Raw genomic sequence first — 23,856 nt, 5'->3', positions numbered from 1 at the left:
ATTTTTCATAATATAAAATAAATAAAATATCCAGCAGTGATGGTGGTAGTCCCTTATAATGGTCAAGAGATAAAGGAAACTGTCAAGAGGTGTATCCAGAGCTTTTTTTCAGGGGGAACTTGGTGGAACTCAGTTCCACCACCTCTGGCTCAGACCCTTTGGTGTCTGCTCACCACAATCACTTGTAAACACAGAAGTCTGGTTTCTGTGTTTACAAGTGACAGCTCTGCACTCTGTATGTAATGCAATCCTGGTATTTAATGCCCCGTTAAGACCCTCCTACTGTTTTCGTGAAATTTGACTGAACACACCCACTATTTGATGTGATTTGGGGGGGGGGGTGTAGGGGGAGGAGCTTTGTGGGGCCGTGGTTAAGTTCCAGCACCTATTGTTTGAGAAAAAAAGCCCTGGGTGTATCACTCAAAAGTCTACAAAGAAAGTCTTATTTAGGCTTCATGTACACTAGCAGCTCCTAAACGTGGCTTTTTTTTTTTTGCCAAAGCTTTTAAACTCAACTCCAAAAAAAGCCTATGTGTCAGTGTACACTAGCAGAATTTTAGGAGCTGCTGCAGTTAGGTGAGGTTCAACCTCCCTCTCCCGAACACGGAAGAATTGTTTAGGATAAGAACGTTTTGACCGAGGGAAAATGCAAAACGTGGCAAAACCAGCCCAGGTAACTGAAGGCAGGGTGTACATAAAGCTTTACTCTAGTTTTTGGATAGGCTGTGGCTTGAAAGAGGGGCAATCTTCTCTTGATTCTTTTTTCCATGACCAATTTGTACCAGATAACTTAAAAGTAATTGAAAAATCACTTTTAATTGACATTTTTGATGGTGAGGTTGTAAAAAAACTCCTGTTAGTCAGCCTTTGTAAAGTCCAGTCTAAAATTCACTTGTACAGAAGAAACTGTTTTTTTGGGGACATTTGCAGGGATATTTGGGTATGGACTTTAATCCACAGAGCCCCATCTAAATTCACATTGTATCATTTGTGGTGGAGTTACATTATTCCTTTTTGTTGAATAATTATGGTGCTCCATACAGGATATGTGCAGCGTCCTCTCCTGTCACGTCAGTCGTGAAGATATGACTAGTTGCAACCGACTCCTCATCCCACTTCTAGACGGCACTGAGTGCGGCCAGAACAAGGTGAAGTATAATGGGTCTTGTTGACTTCATTTGATTATGTAAGACTCACCACCAAAGTAGTTGCTGGAATTTAACCGGCTCGCCCAACTTTACTAATGGTGACCCACTCTGTAGCTCTGCCTGGAAACACTAACATTCCAATCGCAACAAGGCTTCAGTCACTTTAGTGTTTTCTGTACTTTATTTGTTCAATAGGTTATGGAGAGAGGATCCTCTTAAGTACCACTATTGGTGGCCAAGATGCTGCTACTACTTTAGGAGAGTACCGTGTTTCCCCAAAAATAAGACCTACCTCCAAAATAAGACCTAACGCTATTTTCCATGAGGGCTGCAATATAAGCCCTACTCTGAAAATAAGCCCTAGTTTGAAGTGCTTGTCGGGGAAAGGCTGTATAATCCTCTGTTACGGCGGTGTACAGTGTGCTGTGTGTGTGTCTCTGATCTCCTGGCTGTTGGCGGGGGGATCTCGGCCCCCCACCCTGCAGTGTTAAGAGCGGAGAACACAGCTTGGGGCAGGCAATGGAAGCGCTGGGTGTTGGCGGGGGATCTTGCCCCCCCTCTGTACAGTGTTCAGAGCAGAGAAGACAGCTCAGGTCAGGCGATGAAAGTGCGGAGCGGCGATATACGGTAAGGGTGTTTGCACAGTTGTATTGCAGCAGCACCTTTTGCATTATATGATCCTTTTACTGGTATGTTCATACTGGGGATTCGTGCATGGCAAGTCCTACCCCGAAAATAAACCCTAGTGTGTTTTTGGTGGCCAAAATTAATATAAGACCCAGGCTTATTTTTGGGGAAACACGTTAGTTGCAGGTTTCTCAACAGGTCAGTAATGAAGTCTCTTTGCCTTGTTCATCTGGCAGCAGCTTCCCCTAAGTGCTTATGGACATAAGTTCACAAATGCAGACTCATCTGAAGATATTCCAGAAGACACTCATCTTTCTGATTCTCCAGGCCTTAACACAGGCCAGCTTTGGGCCTTGGCTCAGGCTGTCAGCTGGGCCAGGCGGTAACAAACAAAATATCAGTCTTCAGGGAATTAGGGAGCATATTAGTGGCGCTGACTACATATACATTCATCTTATTCTGTATATTTATATGATATAGAATATTAGATACTTGTATACATTACTTTTAACATGAGGTTACTGTCTGGACAAAACATAATACAGTTTATTTACCAGCCTAGCATATCCTAGTACTCTCCCAGAGTTCTTATACCACACAAAGAAATTACTACAAATTCATTAAAATGGGTTACAAGATATTCATTAAAAATTATCCAGAGATGTATTCTCCTTTTCTCTAGAGGTATCCATATCACAAGCTCTATATGAGATAAATACCAAATGTATGTGTGTATAATTAAGGTTCTAGTAGAAGGCACATGTGTACAAAGTGTTGAAATAATACATTATACATTGTAATTACAGACAAAAGACGTATGAAAAATGTTAAAACATTAGAACATGGAGTCATTAAGGTATTGAAGCATTAAAACATTAGGACATTGAAAGCCATTGGAAACCATTAAAAAATGATTATTAAAAAACCATTAGGAGCTGAAAATTATTATTATTATTCTTTTAAAAATGTTACTAAAACATACTCAAAAGGTATTAGAGCAGTGAACCATTAAAACCGTAAGCCATTAGCTCTACTTGCTTTAGTGAGTTCACTAAAACACCAACATATACACATACACAAAGAAAAATGCATATATTTCACAGAATGGAAGTCACTAGTGTATATTCAGTGGTGACAAGATTGGAAAAGTACTCATGTAGACGCACCTGTGTATATTAAAACGCATAGACGCATACGTGCAAAGGTGTGCATAAGGGTTTGAACCTGTGAGAGTGCCTACTACAAATGAAGTGAGTTGACAGACTAGTAGGGAAATAGGGGGGAGTCTGGATGACACCTACCTACATACCTACATCCAGACTCCCCCCTATTTCCCTACTAGTCTGTCAACTCACTTCATTTGTAGTAGGCACTCTCACAGGATCAAACCCTTATGCACACCTTTGCACGAATTTAAACTTTAAACTATAACTGTGTTTTAGTGAACCCACTATAGCAAGTAGAGCTAATGGCTTACGGTTTTAATGGTTCACTGCTCTAATACCTTTTGAGTATGTTTTAGTAACACTTTTAAAAGAATAATAATAATTTTCAGCTCCTAATGGTTTTTTAATAATATTTTTTTAATGGTTTCCAATAGCTTTCAATGCCCTGATGTTTTAATGTTTTAATGCTTCAATACCTTAATGACACCATGTTCTAATGTTTTAACATTTGTGATACATCTTTTGTCTGTAATTACAATGTATAATGTATTATTTCAACACTTTGTACACATGTGCCTTCTACTAGAACCTTAATTATACACGAATATATTTGATATTTATCTCATCTAGAGCATTGTGATGTGGATACCTCTAGAGTAAAGGAGAATACATCACCTACTATGTGATACATCTCTGAATCAGCCATTCCTCTTCATATGTATCTACCACACCCTACAGACTTTCTTTTTCTTCTTCTTCTTTCCAAGGCTCTGATGAAGAGGGAAAACCTTGAAACGCGTTAGCCTACCTTGAGCATTTGCCCTTGCATGGGCATAATGAATTTTTAATGAATATCTTGTAACCCATTTTAATGAATTCGTAGTAATTTCTTTGTATTTATCTACTTTGTCTATGAATAAATCATATCACTTTGATTCATGCGTTATATCACGCGCCTTCCACCCCCTTTTTTTCACTTAGCTTCCTTCGGACCATCTCTGGTCAGTTTAGGCAGCGGGACACGCATGATCGTTCTATACTACTTACCATTCAGAATTACTACTACTTTACACTAATACCGCCTGCACGAGCGCAGGAAAAATACTTTTTCTGTTTATATTTTCCTATACCACACTAGCCTGCCCAGCCCAGTCTTCTTCTGCCCCCCTTCCCTCCTCCCAAATATTTTATTCTTATTACTTTAAAAACATTGCAGTAGCCTGGATCTATTATTATAAAGACAGGCCTTTAAGACATGTCTCTCTGTATATGGGGACTAGTAGGTCCTCCTGTCAATGTTGTAGCTAAATTATAACCTTTCACATGAAAAGTTTTGCAGATTTGCAATAAGTTATGAAATAGTCTGAATGAACGGCATTTTTCTTAGTTCTAATAACAATAAGTATTTAAGAGGACTGTATCTTTTTCACAGTGGTGTCACAAAGGTCACTGCAGATCCCTTGAAGAGCTCAATCCAGTTGCGGTAGTGCATGGCGTCTGGTCCAGCTGGAGCACCTTCTCACCCTGTTCTCGGAGCTGCGGAGGTGGAGTGATTGTGCGGAAAAGGCAATGCAACAATCCCAGGTAAAACATATGCTTGGAGGCTGTGACTCAAGCATTATATCCTGACACCTAGTATTGCCAGTAAAGCCAGGAAGCTAGCATTTTCAGAAGAAGAAATTCTCATAACTGACAGTTTTTTTCAGTTTATAAAGCTCCACAGTGCACCTTCTCCACTGCAAATTTGACATTCTTCAATTTAAAGAATCTTGCAAACTATTTGCAGATAGGAGGCTTATTGGAAGACTTTTAATCTCTGTATGCAAAAAGGGTTCTTTACTGTAAAAGCTGTGAAAATGTGGAATAGTTATCCAAAGGAACCGCTGAAAGTTGATACCTGTCTGCTACTAAACATCACTGCGGTATAAAATAAGCCCAATATATTTAGCCTCCTTTCCTCCACAGGCCAGCATTTGGTGGTCGGGACTGCAAAGGATCCAGTCTCCAGGCTAAAATGTGTAATTTGGAGGTAGGTCTCTGCTTCTGATTTTTATGCTAGCTATTGTTGGTCCATTCATTGTTGCTGCATTTGCTGAGGCAGCTGGTTCAAGCTTAAATGGCTTTCCTCCCAATGGCTGTTTGGCTGAAAAGTATCACACAAAATCTTTTTAATATGTTGGAATGTCTCTACAAAAGGGATTGATTTATAAAGATTTCACATAGCCATTCACCCAGTAAAAATGCATGTGCATTCATTCTGCGTGAATAGGGCAAAATAATGAATGTAAATAGTAGCTATAGCCTGTGTTGTTCAAATGTAAATCATTGATTTATATGGGAAAATGCAGCATTTTTCCACTAGATGGAACTAAGTAATATAGAAAATTCCTATGATGCTTAGCTTCATCTAGTGGCTAAATGTAGTATGTTCATTTTAAATCAATTGTTTGCATTCAAACAGCACAGGATACAGCCTATTTACAATAGTTTAGGATATAGCCTATTTACCATTCACACCGAATGAATGTACATGCAGTTTCACTGGGCAAATGGCTATGCTAATTCTTAACCTGTTCCCGATGGCCGAATGATACCGGGAGTGGCCTCTCGTCGATCCAGGTGGATGTCACATGACGTCCTCCCAGATTGCGCCCGCACAGGGTCACACAGAATCGCGATCTGTCACCGGCTGTGTCCACAGGGCATGGCCGATGACTGATCAGTGTACTGGCTTGCTGCCGGTACCATGTGACCGGCGTGATGAATAACAGAAGGTCACATGACAGTTTTACACAATGGATGTCTTTCTTTCATGCCATCCAATATGTACAACTGTGTTGCTAGCTGTGATTGGTCAATTTGATTACATGGTACAGACAGGGAGAATCACAGCCCATCTGTACCATGTGATTAGCTTTGACCAATCACAGCTAATCACAACAAAACAGACTGAATTAATCAATTTCATTCAGTAACATGCATGCTTATAGCAATGTAATGAACTGCTATAAGCAAACATAATGTGCAAAACAAAAACCTAATCACTTTCCCTAGAGCAGTACCATGACACTATGGTAACATTATACTGCTCTGATCCAAGTGTGTTAAAAAAAATCATTAAAAAAAAAAGAAAAAAAAATGTAATAAAAAAGAAAAAAAAATGTTTTAAAAATGATTAAAAAAAATGTTTTCTTACTGTCACCAGTCAGTGTCCCTGATCACTGACACACCAGTTATATGATGGTGCTGTACTGCAGTGGTTACATTATTTTAAAAGAAAAATACTGTGTCAAAAAAGAAAATTTTTGGTGTTTTTGTCTTCAAGGATTGTGGAAAGACACAACTAGATTTTATGACAGAACAATGTGCGACTACAGACCACAAACCCCTCGTCTTGTCCCCTGGGGTCATTTCAAAATACAGCTGGACATCGGCTGCTGCCTTTGCCTATGGTAAGTGCGTCTATCTAACTTAAAAATATTTGCAAGAAATGGCAATATGACCATGACAAATTGGGGTTGATTTGCTAAAGGCGTAGGCTGTGTAATTTGAAAGGTAATTTTCTGTTAGCTTAGTGAATGAGGTAAAGTTTCACTTTGTAAAGAATACCCAATCACTTGCAGGGAAAATAAAAAAGCAGCAGTTTTGCTTGCACATGAATTAAAGATGGAAGTCAGTAGAGTTTCACCTCATTCACTAAGTTCTGGGGAAAATTCCCTAGCAGAGTGAACAGCCTATTTGACTTTAGTAAATCAAAACCTTTGGGTTAAAATGTAGTAACTTTATATGAGATCATGCATTTCAAAAACACTGCTAATGCATTTCAACATGACCATGGAATGTAGAAGGTGTAAGCTTGTCAAGATGGAACTACCTCATTTCATGCTACAACAGGAGGATTTTTCTAAATTAGGGAAAATCCCCTTTTAATTATCACTGGAACAGGTGTCCCCATTGGAGGATTTCCTCTCCATTACTGTTTTGGTGACAACTGTAAAATTTTGGGTTTCCCATCACTTTCACACAAAAGTCAGGCCTGGAGGAAAATTCCAGAAGGAATAGATAGCAGGACAGAGGGACAGAATGACTGGGTTAAAAGGGGAGTGGAGGACAGGGCTGGAGAGTTTTGAAAGTTTGAAGGAGGCAAAAAAGGAGGGGTATTGACCTGATTGGTGAATTTGACGATACGAGAGGGGTCCATAGGGGGTTGTAGGTAGGACGGTCCCAAGAAAGTTTCAGTTGGAAGACAGCAGACATCAAGGAATCTTCCTGCTCTCCCTCCCCTTTAATGTTGGAGTTTTCGATTCTGTCATGGGTAAGTTGCTGGTAGATTGGGGATCTGTCACAGCGGCTGGTGGAGTTCAAGGCCCGTCTTGGGTATGGCTTCTCCTAAGTTAGTACCTTTATGGCAGTAAATATTGTACCTGACCCTGTCTCCGGGTCCCTGTAGACCTCCAGCCGCAGACCCTGTCTGCGGCTGGAGGTCTACTTTATGGGCCATAGGTATTACTTGGTTGCCTACAAGGGGCCTTGAGATTCCAGTATACATTCAGTCTTTTGCTTGTTATTTGGTATGTATATTTGGTATTTATATGGTGGTAATTAAAGTGGCTACTATGGCCATTAAATCCCAGTTGGTGTCAGTGTGTTGTTATTCTTCTGTTTGAAAACCAGGTGATGAGCTTTGTCAGCATATGTGTCAGGCACAGGGGATGAGTTTCATGGTGCGACGAGGGGAGAGCTTCATAGATGGCACCCGATGTCAACAAAGCACGGAGGCGAATGGCATGTTTAATATCTGCGTTGCCGGCCGATGCAAGGTGAGACCAGTAAAAAGTTATTAAAAATGTAGTTTCTTTTTCTTAATATAGTAACCACTGAATGTTATCTAATAAGGACAATTATATCATCGGAAATAAATTGTAATTGGAAAACAGTAGCATCACTAATGTAAAGTAAAACTTATCACTGGACAGCAGCAATGTGAGTCCAGAATTTATACATTTTATTTGCAGTGATGTCACTTCTGTCAAATATATTTGAAGGGTGATGTCACGGCTATAAAAATCTAACATCATTTTCAGAAGTGATATTTCTGTAAAGTGTAATATATTTAGAGATTTGTGATTGAAAACTTTATTTATGATCATACTATGTAATATTTGATATATAGCTTCTATTTGTACAGTACAGCTAACATATAGAGGGGGATGGTTTTGGTCCTATAAAATATGCTGATCTCACCTTTACAGTATAGGAAAGATTTCTAAATGCAGGAGAGCCTAGACATTTCTAAAATGACATAGATAAAGGTGGGAATTTCTCTTGAAAGAGTATAAGGGAAGAAGGTGCAGAATGAGTCTCCATAAAAGCCCTACTCTAAACTTATTTTAAGTTTTTTTAGTTTTGGCCCAACTTGGTGAAAAGCATAAACACCTATATATTTTTTTTGTTGTGGGCCCTAACCCTATTGGGAAGATTTTCCCTCATGTCCTGTCAATACAGGAAGTAATGGTAAATATCTCCAGCAGGAACATAGAAACAAAACACATTTTTTCAGTAAATTAGGGAAGGGTTGGAACCTCTGTCAGGGTAAAATTATTGTTCTAGTCTTTCTGCCCTAGTGACAACTGCACCCTTCAATTCTTGACCTACTGCCACATGTTGTTCGAAAACTAGGAAGTGAGGTGAAATCTCCTCAACAGGGTCATGGGCAGCAATACATTTTTGGCAGATATTTACTTTTTCCAAGCCTATCCAAAAAAAATGTTGGGCTTTAAATCTGCCTGTGTCTAATGCAGGTGTCTCGCTCAGGTCTTTGGATGCGATGGAGTGATGGATTCTGCGATGGTGGCGGATCACTGTGGAGTCTGTGGCGGGGACAACAGTACATGTAACAAAGTTAGTGGCTCTTTTACAGAAGGAATAGCTGGGGGTAAGTTACAATCCTTTTGGATAGTGAAATCTAAATCCAAACTTGCTAAATCTGCCTATCTATCTACTGTATATATCTATACATCTATCTGTCTGTACTTTTTTTATTTTCTTATGCTGCAGAGTATTTCACATTCCTGACCGTCCCAGTTGGAGCCATGACACTTAGAGTGACCAATAAAAAGCCGCTCTTTACTCATTTAGGTAAGAAATAACAAGCTATCCCACAATCCCTTGTAAATATAGTCATATCATGGGAGTAGGGAGGGCGGTAGACCCTAATATGAGAAATGTTTGTTGCATTTATGTATTTTTACATTTGTATCATGCCACAAAAAAGAAGCTGTGATGGCTCACAGATATCTGCATTTTTCTGTTGTGATCCAGCTATTAAAGAAAACTCTGACTACATTGTAGCTGGAAAGCAGAGTATCTCCTTAAACATCACTCACCCCTCTGTTGTGGAGGACAAGCAGATGGAGTACAGATTGATTTTAACTGCTAACAAGCTACCCGGTCTGGAAGAAGTCCTTGTCAGTGGACCCACCTCCTCCGACATTGAGGTCCAGGTACAAAATGATGTGAAGCATGCTCATTTTTAACTTTTTTTGTTGTTGTTCAATTTTGGAATTATTAAGGCTACTGTCTTGAAAGGTCTACAGAAGATATGGGCCAGAATATGGAGAGGTCACCAATCCGGACATCACCTACAGCTATTATGTTGCCAAAAAGGATCATTCGTACGCCTGGTTACAGGTCCTTGCACCCTGTTCAGCCAGCTGTGGAGGAGGTGAGACCAATAAAACCTTTCTCTTCATACTTTAAAAAAATTGTATATTTTATTTTTCCTGATAGGAAGTAGAATGTGTAGGGTTTAGCTTGTGATACCACCATACAATAAGAACATGGAAAACTGGAAGAACACAATGGGGGTTATTTACGAAAGGCAAATCCACTTTGCACTGCAAGTGCACTTGAAAGTGCAGTTGCTCTAAATCTAAGGGGTAGATCTGAAATGAGTGGAAGCTCTGCTGATTTCAATCATGTGCAAGCTAAAATGCTGTTTTTTATTTTCCTTGCATGTCCCCTTGGATCTACAGCGACTTCACTTCCAAGTGCACTTTCAGTACACTTTCAAGTGCACTTGCAGTGCAAAGTGGATTTGCCTTTCGTAAATAACCCCCAATGAAATTTACCAGCAAAGGCTTCAGTTCTTAATGAGACTATATGGCGGTATGGTGGCATATAGTATGTGTGTGTGTGTATACATATATATATATATATATATTTATTATTATTATTATTATTATTATTTTTTAGTATTAACTTTTGGGTGCATACTTATGTAAAAACACATGTAAACATGAATTTAGCTCTATTTAGCAGAATCCCTATTTAGTTTTGCATACCTTGTCTAAGCCTGACACTTCAGCTTGAGAGCCAGAAGTTAGTGGTCATCTAAGTTTTGACAATTGCTGTTTTGTCAACTGCCTAACCTTTAAGAGCTCATGTACACTACAGCTTCTAAACTTGAGTTGAGGAGCTTTTGGCATTTTCTTTGCCAAAGCTTCTAAACGCGATGTTTACATAGGCTTTTACAAGAGTTTATAAGCTGCTGAAGTTAGGGGAGGTTCCCTCTCCTGAATGTGGAAGAATCGCGTTCGGGATAGGAACATTTTGGTCACAAAATGTCACAAAATTGAGGTTTCCCATGGCTGATGGTTAACATAGTCTGTGTGTACATGAGCCCTTACACCGTCCTGGATTTGCACAACCGTTAAGTAGGTAAGAATGTAAAAAAACTACATGGCTCTGATATTTGAGACTGTAGGCATTCTTAGGCATTCTTAGAAGTCAGGAGACAGGAAATGCGCTCAGGGCAGCAGCTGTCAAGCTGTAAGTGACCGTTTACCCTTGACTCACAAAATAAGCAAAGGTATTTTAAGAGGCAGCTATATAAGGCAAAATTTTGCATTTGTTCTTAATGATCAAACATAGGTTACAGTCATGCATTGTACCTTAGCATAAATATCATCATCATTAATATTTTGTGCTTGTAATGTCGTCCTCTAGGATTTCGAAATGTTGTCTATGAATGCTTTGACCATATTCTTCAAATGCCAGCTGAATCCAAGTTTTGTAATTATTCTGAGATCCTTGACCCAGCACAGGAACCTTGTGGAGATGACCCCTGCCCTCCGAGGTGTGTTGTTTTTATTTGGTCAATATTCAGATGGAGTATTATAGAGGACATTGCATTATAATCATATTAGAAACAAAATGATTAAAGTGGTTGTAAACTCTTACATATACCCAGTGAAGTGACTGGCCTTACATGATACACAGAGATGAAACAAATCCTACATCAATTGTTCCTGTTTATCTTATCTGGGTTCCTGGACATGCCCAGAGAAAATCCATTTACTTTATTTTCTCCATCAACGGCTCAAAAAAGACCACACCTGATGAGGCGGAGGCAGTTTTGTCAACTACCTAACCTTTAAGAGCTCATGTACACTACAGCTTCTAAACTTGAGTTGAAGAGCTTTTGGCATTTTCTTTGCCAAAGCTCCTAAACGCGACTCCATAAAAGCCTATGTGTCCATGTACACATAGGCTTTTACAAGAGTTTATAAGCTGCTGAAGTTAGGGGAGGTTCCCTCTCCTGAATGTGGAAGAATCACGTTCGGGATAGGAACATTTTGGTCACAAAATATCACAAAATTGAGGTTTCCCATGGTTGATGGTTAACATAGTCTGTGTGTACATGAGCCCTTACACTGTCCTGGATTTGCACAACCGTTAAGTAGGTAAGAATGTAAAAAACTACATCGCTCTGATATTTAAGTAGTTGACACGACGGTCTCCGGCTGGACTGCTCTCTGAGCGCTCCGCCGTGACTTATATAGGCGGAGACCCCGCCCCCAAATACCGTCACAGTCCCTGGGCATACTGGGACTGTGACGTTTTAGGGGGCATGGTCAATGACCCCGCCCCCTTATGCCGTCACAGTCCCAGCATGCCCAGGGACTGTGAGGGTATTAGGGGGCGGGGTCTCCGCCTATATAAGTCACAGCGGAGCGCTCAGAGAGCAGTCCAGCCAGAGAGACCATCGTGTCAACATCTGGAGAAGAGAAGAGGGAAGAAGCCAAGAAGACAAGAAGCCCAGAAGTCCGGGCCTCCGCTGGCAAAAGAGCGGCATGAAGACAGCAGAGGAGCTGGCAGAAGAACTGGAACACTGGGAGAAGAGGCCAGAGAGAGCGGAGAAGAACCAACCGGACTCCAGGAGAAGAGGAACCGGAGGGACCCCCGAAGCCGGAAGAAGACCCCCCCGGAGTTGTCTAATAAATTATTTTAAAAACCTGTGTAGTGTGTTTTATTATTGACACTTTTTCCCTAGGTAAATGGGTAGGGGTACCATGTACCCCATACTCATTCACATAGAGTGGGGGGCCGGGATCTGGGGACCCTCTTATTAAAGGGGGCTCCCGGATTCCGATAAGCCCCCCACCCGCAGACCCCAACAACCAACGGCCAGGGTTGTCGGGAAGAGGCCCTTGTCCTCATCAACATGGGGACAAGGTGCTTTGGGGTGGGGGGGCCCCGCAGGGTGCCCCCCTCCCCAAAGCACCCACCCCCCCATGTTGAGGGCATGCGGCCTGGTACGGTTCAGGAGGGGGGGCCGGGCTCGCTCGTCCCCACCCCCTTTCCTGACCGGCCAGGCTGCGTGCTTGGATCGGGGTCTGGTATGGACTTTGGGGGACCCCACGCGTAGGGGGTTCCCTTTAAAATCCATACCAGACCTAAGGGCCTGGTATGCCCCGCGCTCTCCGCAATAGGAAAATCTGTTTTTCCTATTGCAGCGAGCGCGAGATGCAATACCCTGCCCTTGCGTCGTATCTGGTCCATCGGACCAGCATACAGACGAATGGGCTTTCCGTCGGACCAGCATACAGACGAACGGACTTTCCGTCAGGAACTGAGTCCGATGGAAAGATTTAAAACAAACAAATCTAGGTCCGGCGGACTTTTGGGGAAAAAAATTCCGCCGAAGCCTACACACAGTTGGATTGTCCGGCGGACTCTGGTCTCCGCTCGTGTGTACGCGGCATTAGATCCACGGATTAGACTCATCACGGACTATTGCTGTTTTCTTCACATTCACTTTATTATTCACTGCCTTTCTGCCATTATTATTATTATGTGTATTTTTGTATACTAGTAAAGTCAATATAGTATTTGTTGACTGTAGCGCCCCTTTGATTGAATGTTTTAAAACAGTTTGCTTTGTTTCAAACAGTGGGAATTTTTTAATCATATGTTTCATTTGTTTTGGTTATTTTAAGTGGCTGCTGAATTTTATACATTGTATATACAGTACATATTTTCATATATGTTATATGCTGAATTACCATTCTATTATTGTCCTTATTGCTATAAACTTTAAACCCATAGCGCTGAGGTGGGAGGAAGTAGGGAGCCCTGTATAGATTTTCTCTTCCTTGTTTGTAGGTAAAAAAAACTTCCACTGTCAGAACCAGCAATTGAGCAGCTGGACTGGAGCCTAATAGTATGCAGCTCCTTTAAAAAACCCAACTATTGTGGGGAGCCCCTCTCTTTATTGCTAACAGTGTAGTGCAGTTCCAGTGGTGTGGCACTTCGTTCTTGGGCCTTGGATCCCTCCAGCTGTTTATCTGTGTTACCAGACCTACTGTGGACTTCACTGAGAGGGATTCTGTTTATGAGAATATTTACAAGTAGTTTTTTTTTTTTTTATTAAATGATAATGCTTAGCTTGACTGTCTGTTGTTATAGAAATGTATAGACTATGCAACGCAGCCAAATATTACCCTGCTCTAACAAAGAGACATTGCTGGGAGGAATCCATGTTTGTGCAGCTTTCCTTTTTCTGCAGTGTATGCATGTTTGCCATCCTGATCCTGTTAAGAATTATTACTGTACTTCTAAAATTTGCACCTGTTTAGTAAACTGCAAGTTACAGTTTACCAAACAGGTGCGAGTTAAATCTCTCCATCTGATCATTCAGCAATTACTTACTCTGTTACAAGTCCCACTGCCTGTTCCACACAAGTCTTGCCTTCTTCCAGTGTAGTTTTCTGTATAGTATGATGTGTGCGGTGTGGCGTGCTGCTGCATCTTTTTTAATTCTCTGTCATAACTGTCAGCTTTAGAGTGCACCTGTCACCAGAGAAAATATGGTAGTTGACCTTGTTGGCCTACTTTTGAAATTGTAATATTCTGTATCTGTTTTCAATATTTGCAAGGCACAGACCTGGAATACATATTTAGTAAATGAAAGTTTGCCTATGACTTGTGAGAGCTCTGGAAGTCCAAAGATTTTCTTTTTACAATTCTCTCAGTTCTACATTACTGCCTCTATTACATCTATCTCCTTCAGCATGTCTTTTTTTTTTCCCCAGGTGGGATGTAATGGAGTCATCTGCATGTACCGCCTCCTGTGGAGGGGGCCTAATGAGCAGGACAATCCAGTGTGTCCAAAAGCTGCGTGACACTGAGACCATTGTGCCGGAATGGCAATGTGCCCACACCTCTAGGCCAGAGGCCTTTGTTTCCTGTAATACAGAACCGTGCCCAGCAAGGTATCCCCATGATGTGGAAAGCAGTGGTAGATATTCAAACACATTCTAATATGTAACTACCCTCTTATCCTTCATAGATGGGAAAGAGGGAAAAATAGTAACACCAGTATATTTAGCCACCTATGTAAAAGAGGCCACAAAATTATTGAACTGTTTGCCGTTTTCTCTTTTTTGCTCACTGGATATACATGAAACCACTGGAAGCAACGAGAAAGTGTGTAGCATTTGGCCAACTTGTTTCTGAAGGCTGACTTAAATGTTTTCCTTCTGTGCAGGTGGGAGGTGTCAGAAACCGGTCCTTGCTTAACAATCTGTGGCTCAGGGACAGCAAGGCGCCAAGTCTCCTGTGTACAATCTCAGTCTGGCTTGGACACTGTGGTGGATGCCTCTAAATGCTCAGGGCAGGAGAAGCCATCAGAACATGTTCCATGTGTGATCGGTGTGTGCCCAGTTGGCTGGGAAAAGGTGAGTATGTTTTGTCTTCATATACAATCTAGAAAAAAAAGAGATTCACAGGGGAGTTTAAAATGTTTTCCCTTCGAGACTGGAATAAAATAAAGTTGTTTATTTTAAGAACTATGGCACCTTAGACACTAAACAAACTGAGCTCCAGGATAACAGATCTAATAGACCTGTTGTGTATTGCCAATGGATTTGTATTTACTGTATATCTAATAAGTCCTGAGAATTACACAGCTGTACCAGTCTGCTCAGCCAGCCTGGTAATCCTACTTTTCTCTGCTGCAGTCAAGCAACACAGGTAGGTCTCTTCTGTACCCCTAGATTGTGGTTGGACAGTGAAGGAGCGACAATTGCCTGATGATATCCTCCCATTGCCTGTGCTGTCAGAATACTGCTCTGTTCAGGTGAAATTCTCTAAAGTCCCCAGGGAAACCAACATCTTCAGGAGTGTCCATTTATTACATTTGCTAAAGTGTTCACCGATTCCTCCTGCCGACCTCAGCATCTCTATGGAACACAGTATTGATGTGAAATTTGGTGGTAGGAACCAGTGAGTTGTGAAGAAGAAGATCAACATTCTTGGAAGTGCCTGTTTTGCAGCTGACTCCACCAGAGATTTTCTCCTGAACAGTGTTCTGTTAACATGAGCAGGTATGCCTATTTGACATTTTAATGACAGGATCACTTTAAGGCTGGGTTCACACTTATGTGAATTGGATGTGGGTTTCCTCCGCATCCAATTCGCTTGACAGGAGACTGTGACAGGCTTTCAATGGAGCCGGTTCACACATATCCGAGGTGGCCGCGGTCTGCACTGGAAAAAGGTCCTTGTGTGTTTTTGGCTCAGTTTCAGGTTCGAATTCAGTCAAAAATTTGGACCTGATTCGCACCTGCACCGGAGAACAGGAGCGCACCGGACTCCCTGCTGCAAGCCACGGCCGCAGCTAGTGTGAACCCGGCCTTAAGGACAACTTCATCTTTAGTGAAGTCTTCCTTTATTAAAACCCCATTTTTGCCAAGTCACTAAACTTCATAACTTTTCTGTTATCTCCTTTTCCAGATAAAAATCTGGACCTACAGTATATTTTTATATTATTATTCATTCTGATTTATTTTCTTTGTCATCAGATCATTTCTTCAGTAAAAGGAGATTTGGCTCTCAGCGTCTTCTGGAATGATACGCAGGTTTTTGTGTGGAGCCCAATACAGGGTGAATGTTCTGTGACCTGTGGCACTGGTGAGTCTGGATTATCCACTAACAAATGAAGTTGCTCTGCTGTCATCCATGCAAACTTCATATGCATTCAATCTGAGAGCAATGACTATACTTCAAATTCAACTACAGGCAAACAGCTAAATTCACAGATGAAATGAGGGAGCTGCTTTACTTGCAAAGGGATTTGTATTTCTGTTCATCCAGTTCTGAGATTACACAGCCCTGTCACACAGCACAATGTTTTCTTTATTTATTTATTACAGGTACTTATATAGTGCCGTCAATTAACTCAGTGCTTAACAAAAATACTGTATATATTGTACATTTACATCAGTCCCTGCCCTCAAGGGGCTTATAATCTAAGGTCCCTAACTCACATTCATACCTGGAACAATCTAGACAGAAGCCAACTAACCTACCATCATGTCTTTGGAGTGTGGAAGGAAACTGGAGTGCCCAGAGGAAACCCACGCAGGCACAGGGAGAACATGAAAACTTTGTGCAGGTAGTACTGTGGTTGGGATTTGAACGGACAACCCTAGTGCTTCTAGGCGGAAGTGCTAACCACTTAGCTACTGTGCTGCCCTTTCACATTAGATCAGGGCAGGGAAGGGCACCTGATTTTTTTCTACTATAGTTTAATAACACTTATGCCCCATACACACGGTCGGACATTGATCGGACATTCCGACAACAAAATCCTTGGATTTTTTCAGACAGATGTTGGCTCAAACTTGTCTTGCATACACACGGTCACACAAAGTTGTCGGAAAATCCGATTGTTCTGAACGCGGTCGGGACTATAAACAGGGCAGTAGCCAATAGCTTTCGTCTCTTAATTTATTCTGCGCATGCGTGGCACTTTGTGCGTCGGATTTATGTACACACGATCGGAATTTCCGACAACGGATTTTGTTGTCGGAAACTTTTATAGAAAGCTCTCAAACTTTGTGTGTCGGAAATTCCGATGGAAAATGTGTGATGGAGCCTACACACGGTCGGAATTTCCGACAACAAGGTCCTATCACACATTTTCCATCGGAAAATCCTAGCGTGTGTACAGGGCATTACAGGTCTCCTTCTCTCCCAGTGACTGGACAGTGAAGGGAGAAGTAGCAGGCTGATGAGCTAATTTCTCAGTCTCTCTACTTATCCCTCCCATCAGCATGTTCCTTGCACTGCAGTACAACTGATTGGTGCCTTGTGCTGCTTCTCCCTCCTTTAGTCTGAACTCCATTGTTTAGTGAGTTCAAGAGGCTGATACCAGATCAAATTGAGGTACTTACATTGCTTGCATTTAAAAAAATGCATTAGGGTTCATTCAAATACGCTGAGTACTGATGCGAATACAGTAGCTATTTACGCATCTGTGCACAGCGGTATAGAAGTCTATGGGCCCATTCACACAGGTGCGTTTGACAGCATTATGTTACGCTGCATTCAGGAGCCAAAAAAAAACAAAAAAGAAAGGGATGCGTCCAGGGCCATAGTTGGGACTATATTTTACACTGTACACATGTAAACAATCGTGCTAGCATTTACATGCGTACACTATACAGCACACATTGGCTGCAGCTGCTGCTTAGGGCTGACATGTAAATATTAACAACGTGTAGCTAGCAGCTCTAACAGCACTGATTGAAGAATATTGATGTTTGCATGTTGACCCTGAAAAAGTCATTCATCATTTTGTAGTAGCACATGTGCAGAATTGACCTCGGCCTACAATTACTCATAATTGGCTGAGATTATTGTGTGCATGCGCCATAGCTTCATAAATGACATATTTAAGGCCGACATATAAACATCAATAGCGCGTAAAGTTGGTAAAGTTGATCCAGGGTGATCAGCGATTTTCAGCTGGACTGCGACATTTTGGCAGACAGATCGGACTCTTTTGACACTTTTTTGGGACCAGTGACATTATTTCAGTGATCAGAGCTAAAAATAGCCACTGATTACTGTATAAATGACACTGACTGGGAGTAGAGAGAGATCACTGTTCCTAATCACTAGGAACAGACAATCTCTCTCGACTCCCCTGACAGAACAGGGATCTGTTTGTTTACATTGACAGATCTCCGTTCTGGCTCTCTGTGGAGTGATCGCGGGTGGCTGGAGGACAAATCCTAAACCTAGCCATCAAATCTCATAAGTGACAAATATAATAATAAACCGCTATGACAACAAATAGCAGCGCAGGTCTCAATATAAATAATTAAAACAAAGTGCAAACATCACAATAGTCCTTTGAGCTAAGTGTAGCTCCTTGTGAGAAATATACAGTCTTTTTGCAGGGCAGCCTTGTGAGGGGAGGTGAAGCCACTCCAATATGTAAAAGAAGAAAGACAGCAACAGGCGCCTCTTAGCAAGATAGTAATATTTAATAGCAGATATGTATTAAAAGCACTCACATATAGTGACTTATTAGTCCGGTGCAGGGGGTTCCAGTAGAAGCCATAGATGATCTCTGCGGTATGTGATGGAAGGGAGCCTGGTTGCTCTCTGCTGTCGGCTCGTGTGTTCGGTGCAGCTTCCGGGATACGAGAGTGATCCAAAACGAGGCTTGCAACTCGGCCAGACAGTGAGAGGGAGGGCTGGAACGCAGAGTCAATGGTATGTGCTGTACTGCCATTAAGCAACGCGTTTCAGAGCATGCGCTGAAACGGCAGTACAGCACATACCATTGACTCTGCCTTCCAGCCCTCCCTCTCACTGCCTGGCTGAGTTGCAAGCCTCGTTTTGGATCATTCTCGAATCCCGGAAGCTGCGCCGAACACACGAGCCGACAGCAGATCCTATCTTGCTAAGAGGCTCCTGTTGCTGTTTTTCTTCTTTTATAATAATAAACTGCGCTTGTGATATAAATCATCAAATGAACAGCTGCACCACTAATGTGAGATATTATCACAGTATATAAATCTATGCAAAAATGTGTTGCGCTAAAACAAAAAATGATAGAGCGCTGACCACCTATTACGGGGGGGGGGGGGGGGGTCAAAGAAGGCTCATGGATCTCAGAAACTCCATCACAATAAGATATTCATCATACAGGACACGAAGGAGATCACTCCAAATAGCCAATGGGTCAATCGACAATCCTCTTGTCCCAACCATGGCATAATCCAACAAAGAGATGGGACCCTTGACAGCAGGATATTTAAAAGCCTAAAACAAAAAAACAAGCGAGAAAGAAGACACTCAATCGTTTCAACAGGACCCACGGGCAAAGTGATCAACTACAAATTGACTCTCCTCCTGAAATCTTTATAAGTCAGTAAGTCTGGATAAAAGTAACCTGCCTCTCCCTCCCTAACCTGCTCTCTAGCTTTGCTTGGTCAAAGGAAAAAATGTCATTTAAAACTGCTCTCGGCTGTAATGTATTGTCAGATCCTGGCAATATACATAAAAATCATTGAAAAAAACACCACAAGTTCCCCCCTCCCCCCCCTCAAGTCTATTACCAGGCCCTTCAGGTCTGGTATGGATATTAAGAGGAACCCCGCGCCAAAATATTTAAAAAAAAAAAAAAAAGGTGTGGGGGTCCCTCCAAAACTGTAACTGTCCCCCCAAAAATACCTTGTCCCCATGTTGATAGAGACAAGGGCCTCATACCCACAACCCTTACCCAGTGGTTGTGGGGGGTCTGTGGGCAAGGGGCTTATCGGAATCTGGAAGCCCCCTTTAACAGGGGGGCCCCCAGATCCCGCCCCCCCATTGTGAATAAGTATCGGTACATTGTACCCCTACTCATTCACCAAAAAAACTGTCAAAAAAGTCAAAATGACAGGATACAGTTTTGGACAATTCCTTTATTTAAAAAAAAAGAAAAAGTGTCCCGCGATGTAAATCCATCTTCAATCACGGCGTCTGACGGTCCAGAGAAAAAAAACAAAAACAGAAAAACTCTGCCTCCATAGGAGGCGTCCCCACAACTGCCATGTTTTTGCTTTGACAGCTGTTATACAGGCAAGGGTGGGGCCACCCAGTGATATAAACGGGTGACCCCGCCCCCTCTGATGTCACATAACTTCAGAAGGGGGCGGATTCACCCAGTTACGTCACCGGGTGTTCCCGCCCTTGGTTATATAAGAGCTGTCATCACGAAAAGGCTGCAGTCGACGGGACGCCTCCCATCGAAGGCGGAGTTTTTCCATTCTTTTTTTCTCGGGACCGTCTGCGCTTTGATTGAAGATGGATGGACATCGCAGGACACTTTTTATTTTTTAATAAAGGAAGTGTCCAAAACTGTCTCCTGTCATTTTTACTTTTGACACTTTTTTTGGTGAATGGTACAATGTATCTGATACCCATTCACATAGGAGGAGGGCTGGGATCTGGGGGCCCCCTTGTTAAGTGGGCTTCCAGATTCCGATAAGCCCCCCACCTGCAGACCCACAATCACCAGGGTTGTGGGGATGAGGTCCCCATCAACATGTTATAAGCAGACTGATGACTCATGTTTCAAGGGAACAATGAACAGAGATTTTTTTTTTTCCCATGATTGAGAAAAAGGAAAAAAGGAGGGCTCATTTAAAAATTGCATTATAAACAAACAAACATGATTAATTACAAGTAATTGTATTAGCAATAATCTATATTATATTATTATTACATTGTATGGGGCAATTATTTAGCTTTTTAATTGAATAATCTCAATTATTTGGGTTTATGCATTTTATAATGTACCACATTTATTCATTATATTATTGTTTGTTTATACCCATTGAAATATATCAGTATATCTATTATCAATATGAGAGGAGTATGTTTGAAAGATTTAAATATATAGGAATTCTAAGTGTGAAAATACATGTGAAATAATACTTGGGGTTTTGAGCTCGAATTACCTCATTCTCAAGGCATGTGAGAGGTAAGTTAATTGTGTTGGTTAGACTTTCTCAAAGCAATATATCTGAAAATTAGACTCAAAGTCTGGCAAAGTCTGACATATATGCCATGAAATATATTTATCATATTTTATAGTTTTCTTCAAAGCTTAGGTCAAAAGTTATTTAAAGTGATCTGTTGACATGTTAAAGCGGAGTTCCACACAAAAATGCAACTTCCACTTTTTGGAATCCTCCCTCCCTCTGGTGTCACATTTGGCACCTTTGGGGGGGGGGGGGGAGCAAATACCTGTCTAATACAGGTTTTTTGCTTCCACTTCCGGGCATAGATACCTGCACCACCCGCGGGTATCTACACCACTTCCCGTCCCCCCCACGCTGTCTTCTGGGAGACACACGGGTCCCAGGAGACAGCAGGGACCAGTGGGAATGCGCAGCATGAGCCGCACATGCTCAGTAGGGAACCAGGAAGTGAAGCCGCAAGGCTTCACTTCCTGATTCCCTTACTGAAGATGGCGGCGGCAGCACCCGAGAGCCGAGGGACTGATCAGCTTTGGGTGCTGACATCTCGGGCGCCCTGGACAGGCAAGTGTCCATATTTTAAGAGTCAGCAGCTGGAGTATTTGTAGCTGCTGACTTTTAAAAAAATAAAAATCGGCGGAACTCTGCTTTAAGTAACATTCCAAAATCATTTTTAATACAACACTGCCCCCTTTTTGTAACTATGTCAAAAGTCCAATATGGGCCCCTAGACAGTGGTGCCATGGTTCCATAGTAAATAACCCATAATTTGACGTCATTAATTAAGTGAAAAACAGATACACAACCACTTTCTGGGGGGATAAAGGTTGTATACACATGGCAGTAGGAGGACGGGAGGAAAGGAGAACGATGGGTGAAGGGAAAGGTGTCCATTGGACACCTGACATTCTATGCATTAAGGTGAAAAAACACCTGTCAGTGACCAGCCCCCAGCCCCCCCCCCGTTTTACTTACCTGAACCCTCGACGTGCCATCTCTCTGCCTGGGGTTCTTGGCTGTTGATTGGATAGATTGATAGCAGCGCAGCCATTGGCTCCCGCTGCTGTCAATCAAATCCAATGACGAGGTCGCCGGGGGGGCGGGGCTGAGTCCTGCATTTGACGTCTATGGATGCCGAATGCTGGACTCGGGAGCGCGCCCGCAAGGTAACCCCCCCGGGAGAGCGCTTCTCCCAAGGGGTTATCTGAAGCGGAGAGGAGCTGAGAGAGCCGCTGAGAGAGCTGCCAAGGGGCCCCAGAAGACCAGGATCGGGGCCACTGTGCAAAACGAGCTGCACAGTGCAGGTAAGTATGTTATGTTTGTTATTTAAAAAAAAAATAATAACTTTAGTGTCACTTTAATGGTGTTTACACAAATTTTTTGCCTGTTCGCATGTTCTGCTGCAAACCGAGCCAGGAGGTGTTCGGCTCATTCCTAGTCATTGGAGTGATCTCCTTCGTTTCCTGTATGCTGAATATCGTATGGTGATGGAGTTTCTGAGATACATGAGCCTTCTTTGACCTCCCATAATAGGTGGTTAACGCTCTCTGGTAAGAGTACATCCATTGAGTGGTGGTGGTATTCACAAGGTGGAGGACTTTATTGGTGGCTGCATTGTTCAAGACACATAGTCACGTTTATATCGCTAGACTGTCACGGTAGTGACGCTTGGACTCTCTGAACTTTTCTTAATATAATTTTTTGTTTTAGCACAACACATTTTTGCATGTATCTAATCTCATAAAGCAACTCTGTTGAAGGGTTATGTATAATGTTTCAATGTATTACAGTAACTGTACTTTTGTTTCAGCTTATTCTTGCTCTTAAGTTCTTCTTTGCCCATTCAGAATAGAAGAGTGCAAGGTTAAAAGAGAATGAAGGTTTGGGTTGCCCAGACAATATTTTAGGGACCATTTGCCTACACTGCTTTGCACTGTATTAACTCGAGGAGTTCTTGATTTTGATAATCACTCTTTCTTTAGGAACTTTGGAACTACATTACGTTTGTGTCCAGTTTTACTCCAAAGAAGAAGTGCTTGAAAATAATTGCAACCAAACACTGAAACCAGACGCACAGCACCGACCATGCAGACCGCAGAGCTGTCCACCTCTGTAATGAGCTTCATTCAATTAAATGTCTCAATGTGTGTCTTAATTTATTGTGTTCCTGCAACTGAGTGCAAATATATAGCACTGCCTATTTTTGCACCTGTTTAGGCACTACAGGTCTAAGTTTACCTTGCCTCTGACACTTGTAATAATATTATACATTTTGACATACATTTATATTTGTATAATTATGCTGTAGCAGGGGCAGCCCGTCCATTAAGGGCGCACGGGCGCCACCTCCTTTCTCCAGCCCCCCAATCTATGAATAATGGATAGATTTATGTAGAGCCATTTTAATTTAATGCAAGGTCCCACAGCTCACTGCCGTCACCTGCTGCCGGACCCGCCACCAGGATGGGGTAAGTCCTGGTCAGACAGCGGGCGCAACACATTTTTGCATATATCTAATCTCATAAAGCAACTCTATTGAAGGGTTATATATAATGTTTCATATATTCAGTGGCAACTTTTTATGGGCACAGTGGCGGCATTTGATGTGCACAGTGGCAGCATTTCATGGGGCACAGTTTCTGCAATTGATGGCACAGTGGCTGCAATTGATGGGCACAATGGCTGCATTTGAGGGCACAGTGGCTGCTATTGATGGCACAGTGGCTGCAATTGATGGCACAGTGAGGCTGCAATTTATGGGTTTTTTTTTAGTATTTTTCAGTTTGTTTGCACCCCCCCAAAAAAATTTGG

General features: G+C 42.0%; 1 protein-coding gene across 2 annotated transcripts in view; it reads left to right on the top strand.

Moving 5' to 3' along the window:
- Positions 1–23,856, top strand: part of ADAMTS13 (ADAM metallopeptidase with thrombospondin type 1 motif 13) — a 96,616-nt gene that overhangs the window by 33,041 nt on the left and 39,719 nt on the right. For both annotated transcript variants that reach the window (XM_073599680.1, XM_073599681.1), the window contains exons 11-24: positions 1,044–1,148; positions 4,374–4,525; positions 4,907–4,970; positions 6,267–6,393; positions 7,616–7,761; positions 8,756–8,876; positions 8,999–9,079; positions 9,263–9,444; positions 9,530–9,665; positions 10,949–11,078; positions 14,317–14,496; positions 14,772–14,961; positions 16,087–16,195; positions 23,028–23,157. In XM_073599680.1, coding sequence (XP_073455781.1) covers positions 1,044–1,148; positions 4,374–4,525; positions 4,907–4,970; positions 6,267–6,393; positions 7,616–7,761; positions 8,756–8,876; positions 8,999–9,079; positions 9,263–9,444; positions 9,530–9,665; positions 10,949–11,078; positions 14,317–14,496; positions 14,772–14,961; positions 16,087–16,195; positions 23,028–23,157 — 1,853 coding nt within the window. The remainder of the gene's footprint in view (positions 1–1,043; positions 1,149–4,373; positions 4,526–4,906; positions 4,971–6,266; positions 6,394–7,615; positions 7,762–8,755; positions 8,877–8,998; positions 9,080–9,262; positions 9,445–9,529; positions 9,666–10,948; positions 11,079–14,316; positions 14,497–14,771; positions 14,962–16,086; positions 16,196–23,027; positions 23,158–23,856) is intronic.

Source organism: Aquarana catesbeiana, linkage group LG09 (assembly GCF_042186555.1).
Source record: "Aquarana catesbeiana isolate 2022-GZ linkage group LG09, ASM4218655v1, whole genome shotgun sequence".
Lineage (NCBI taxonomy): Eukaryota > Metazoa > Chordata > Amphibia > Anura > Ranidae > Aquarana > Aquarana catesbeiana.
Note: the sequence above shows the minus strand (reverse complement) of the source record. Positions and strands in the feature narration are given on the sequence as shown.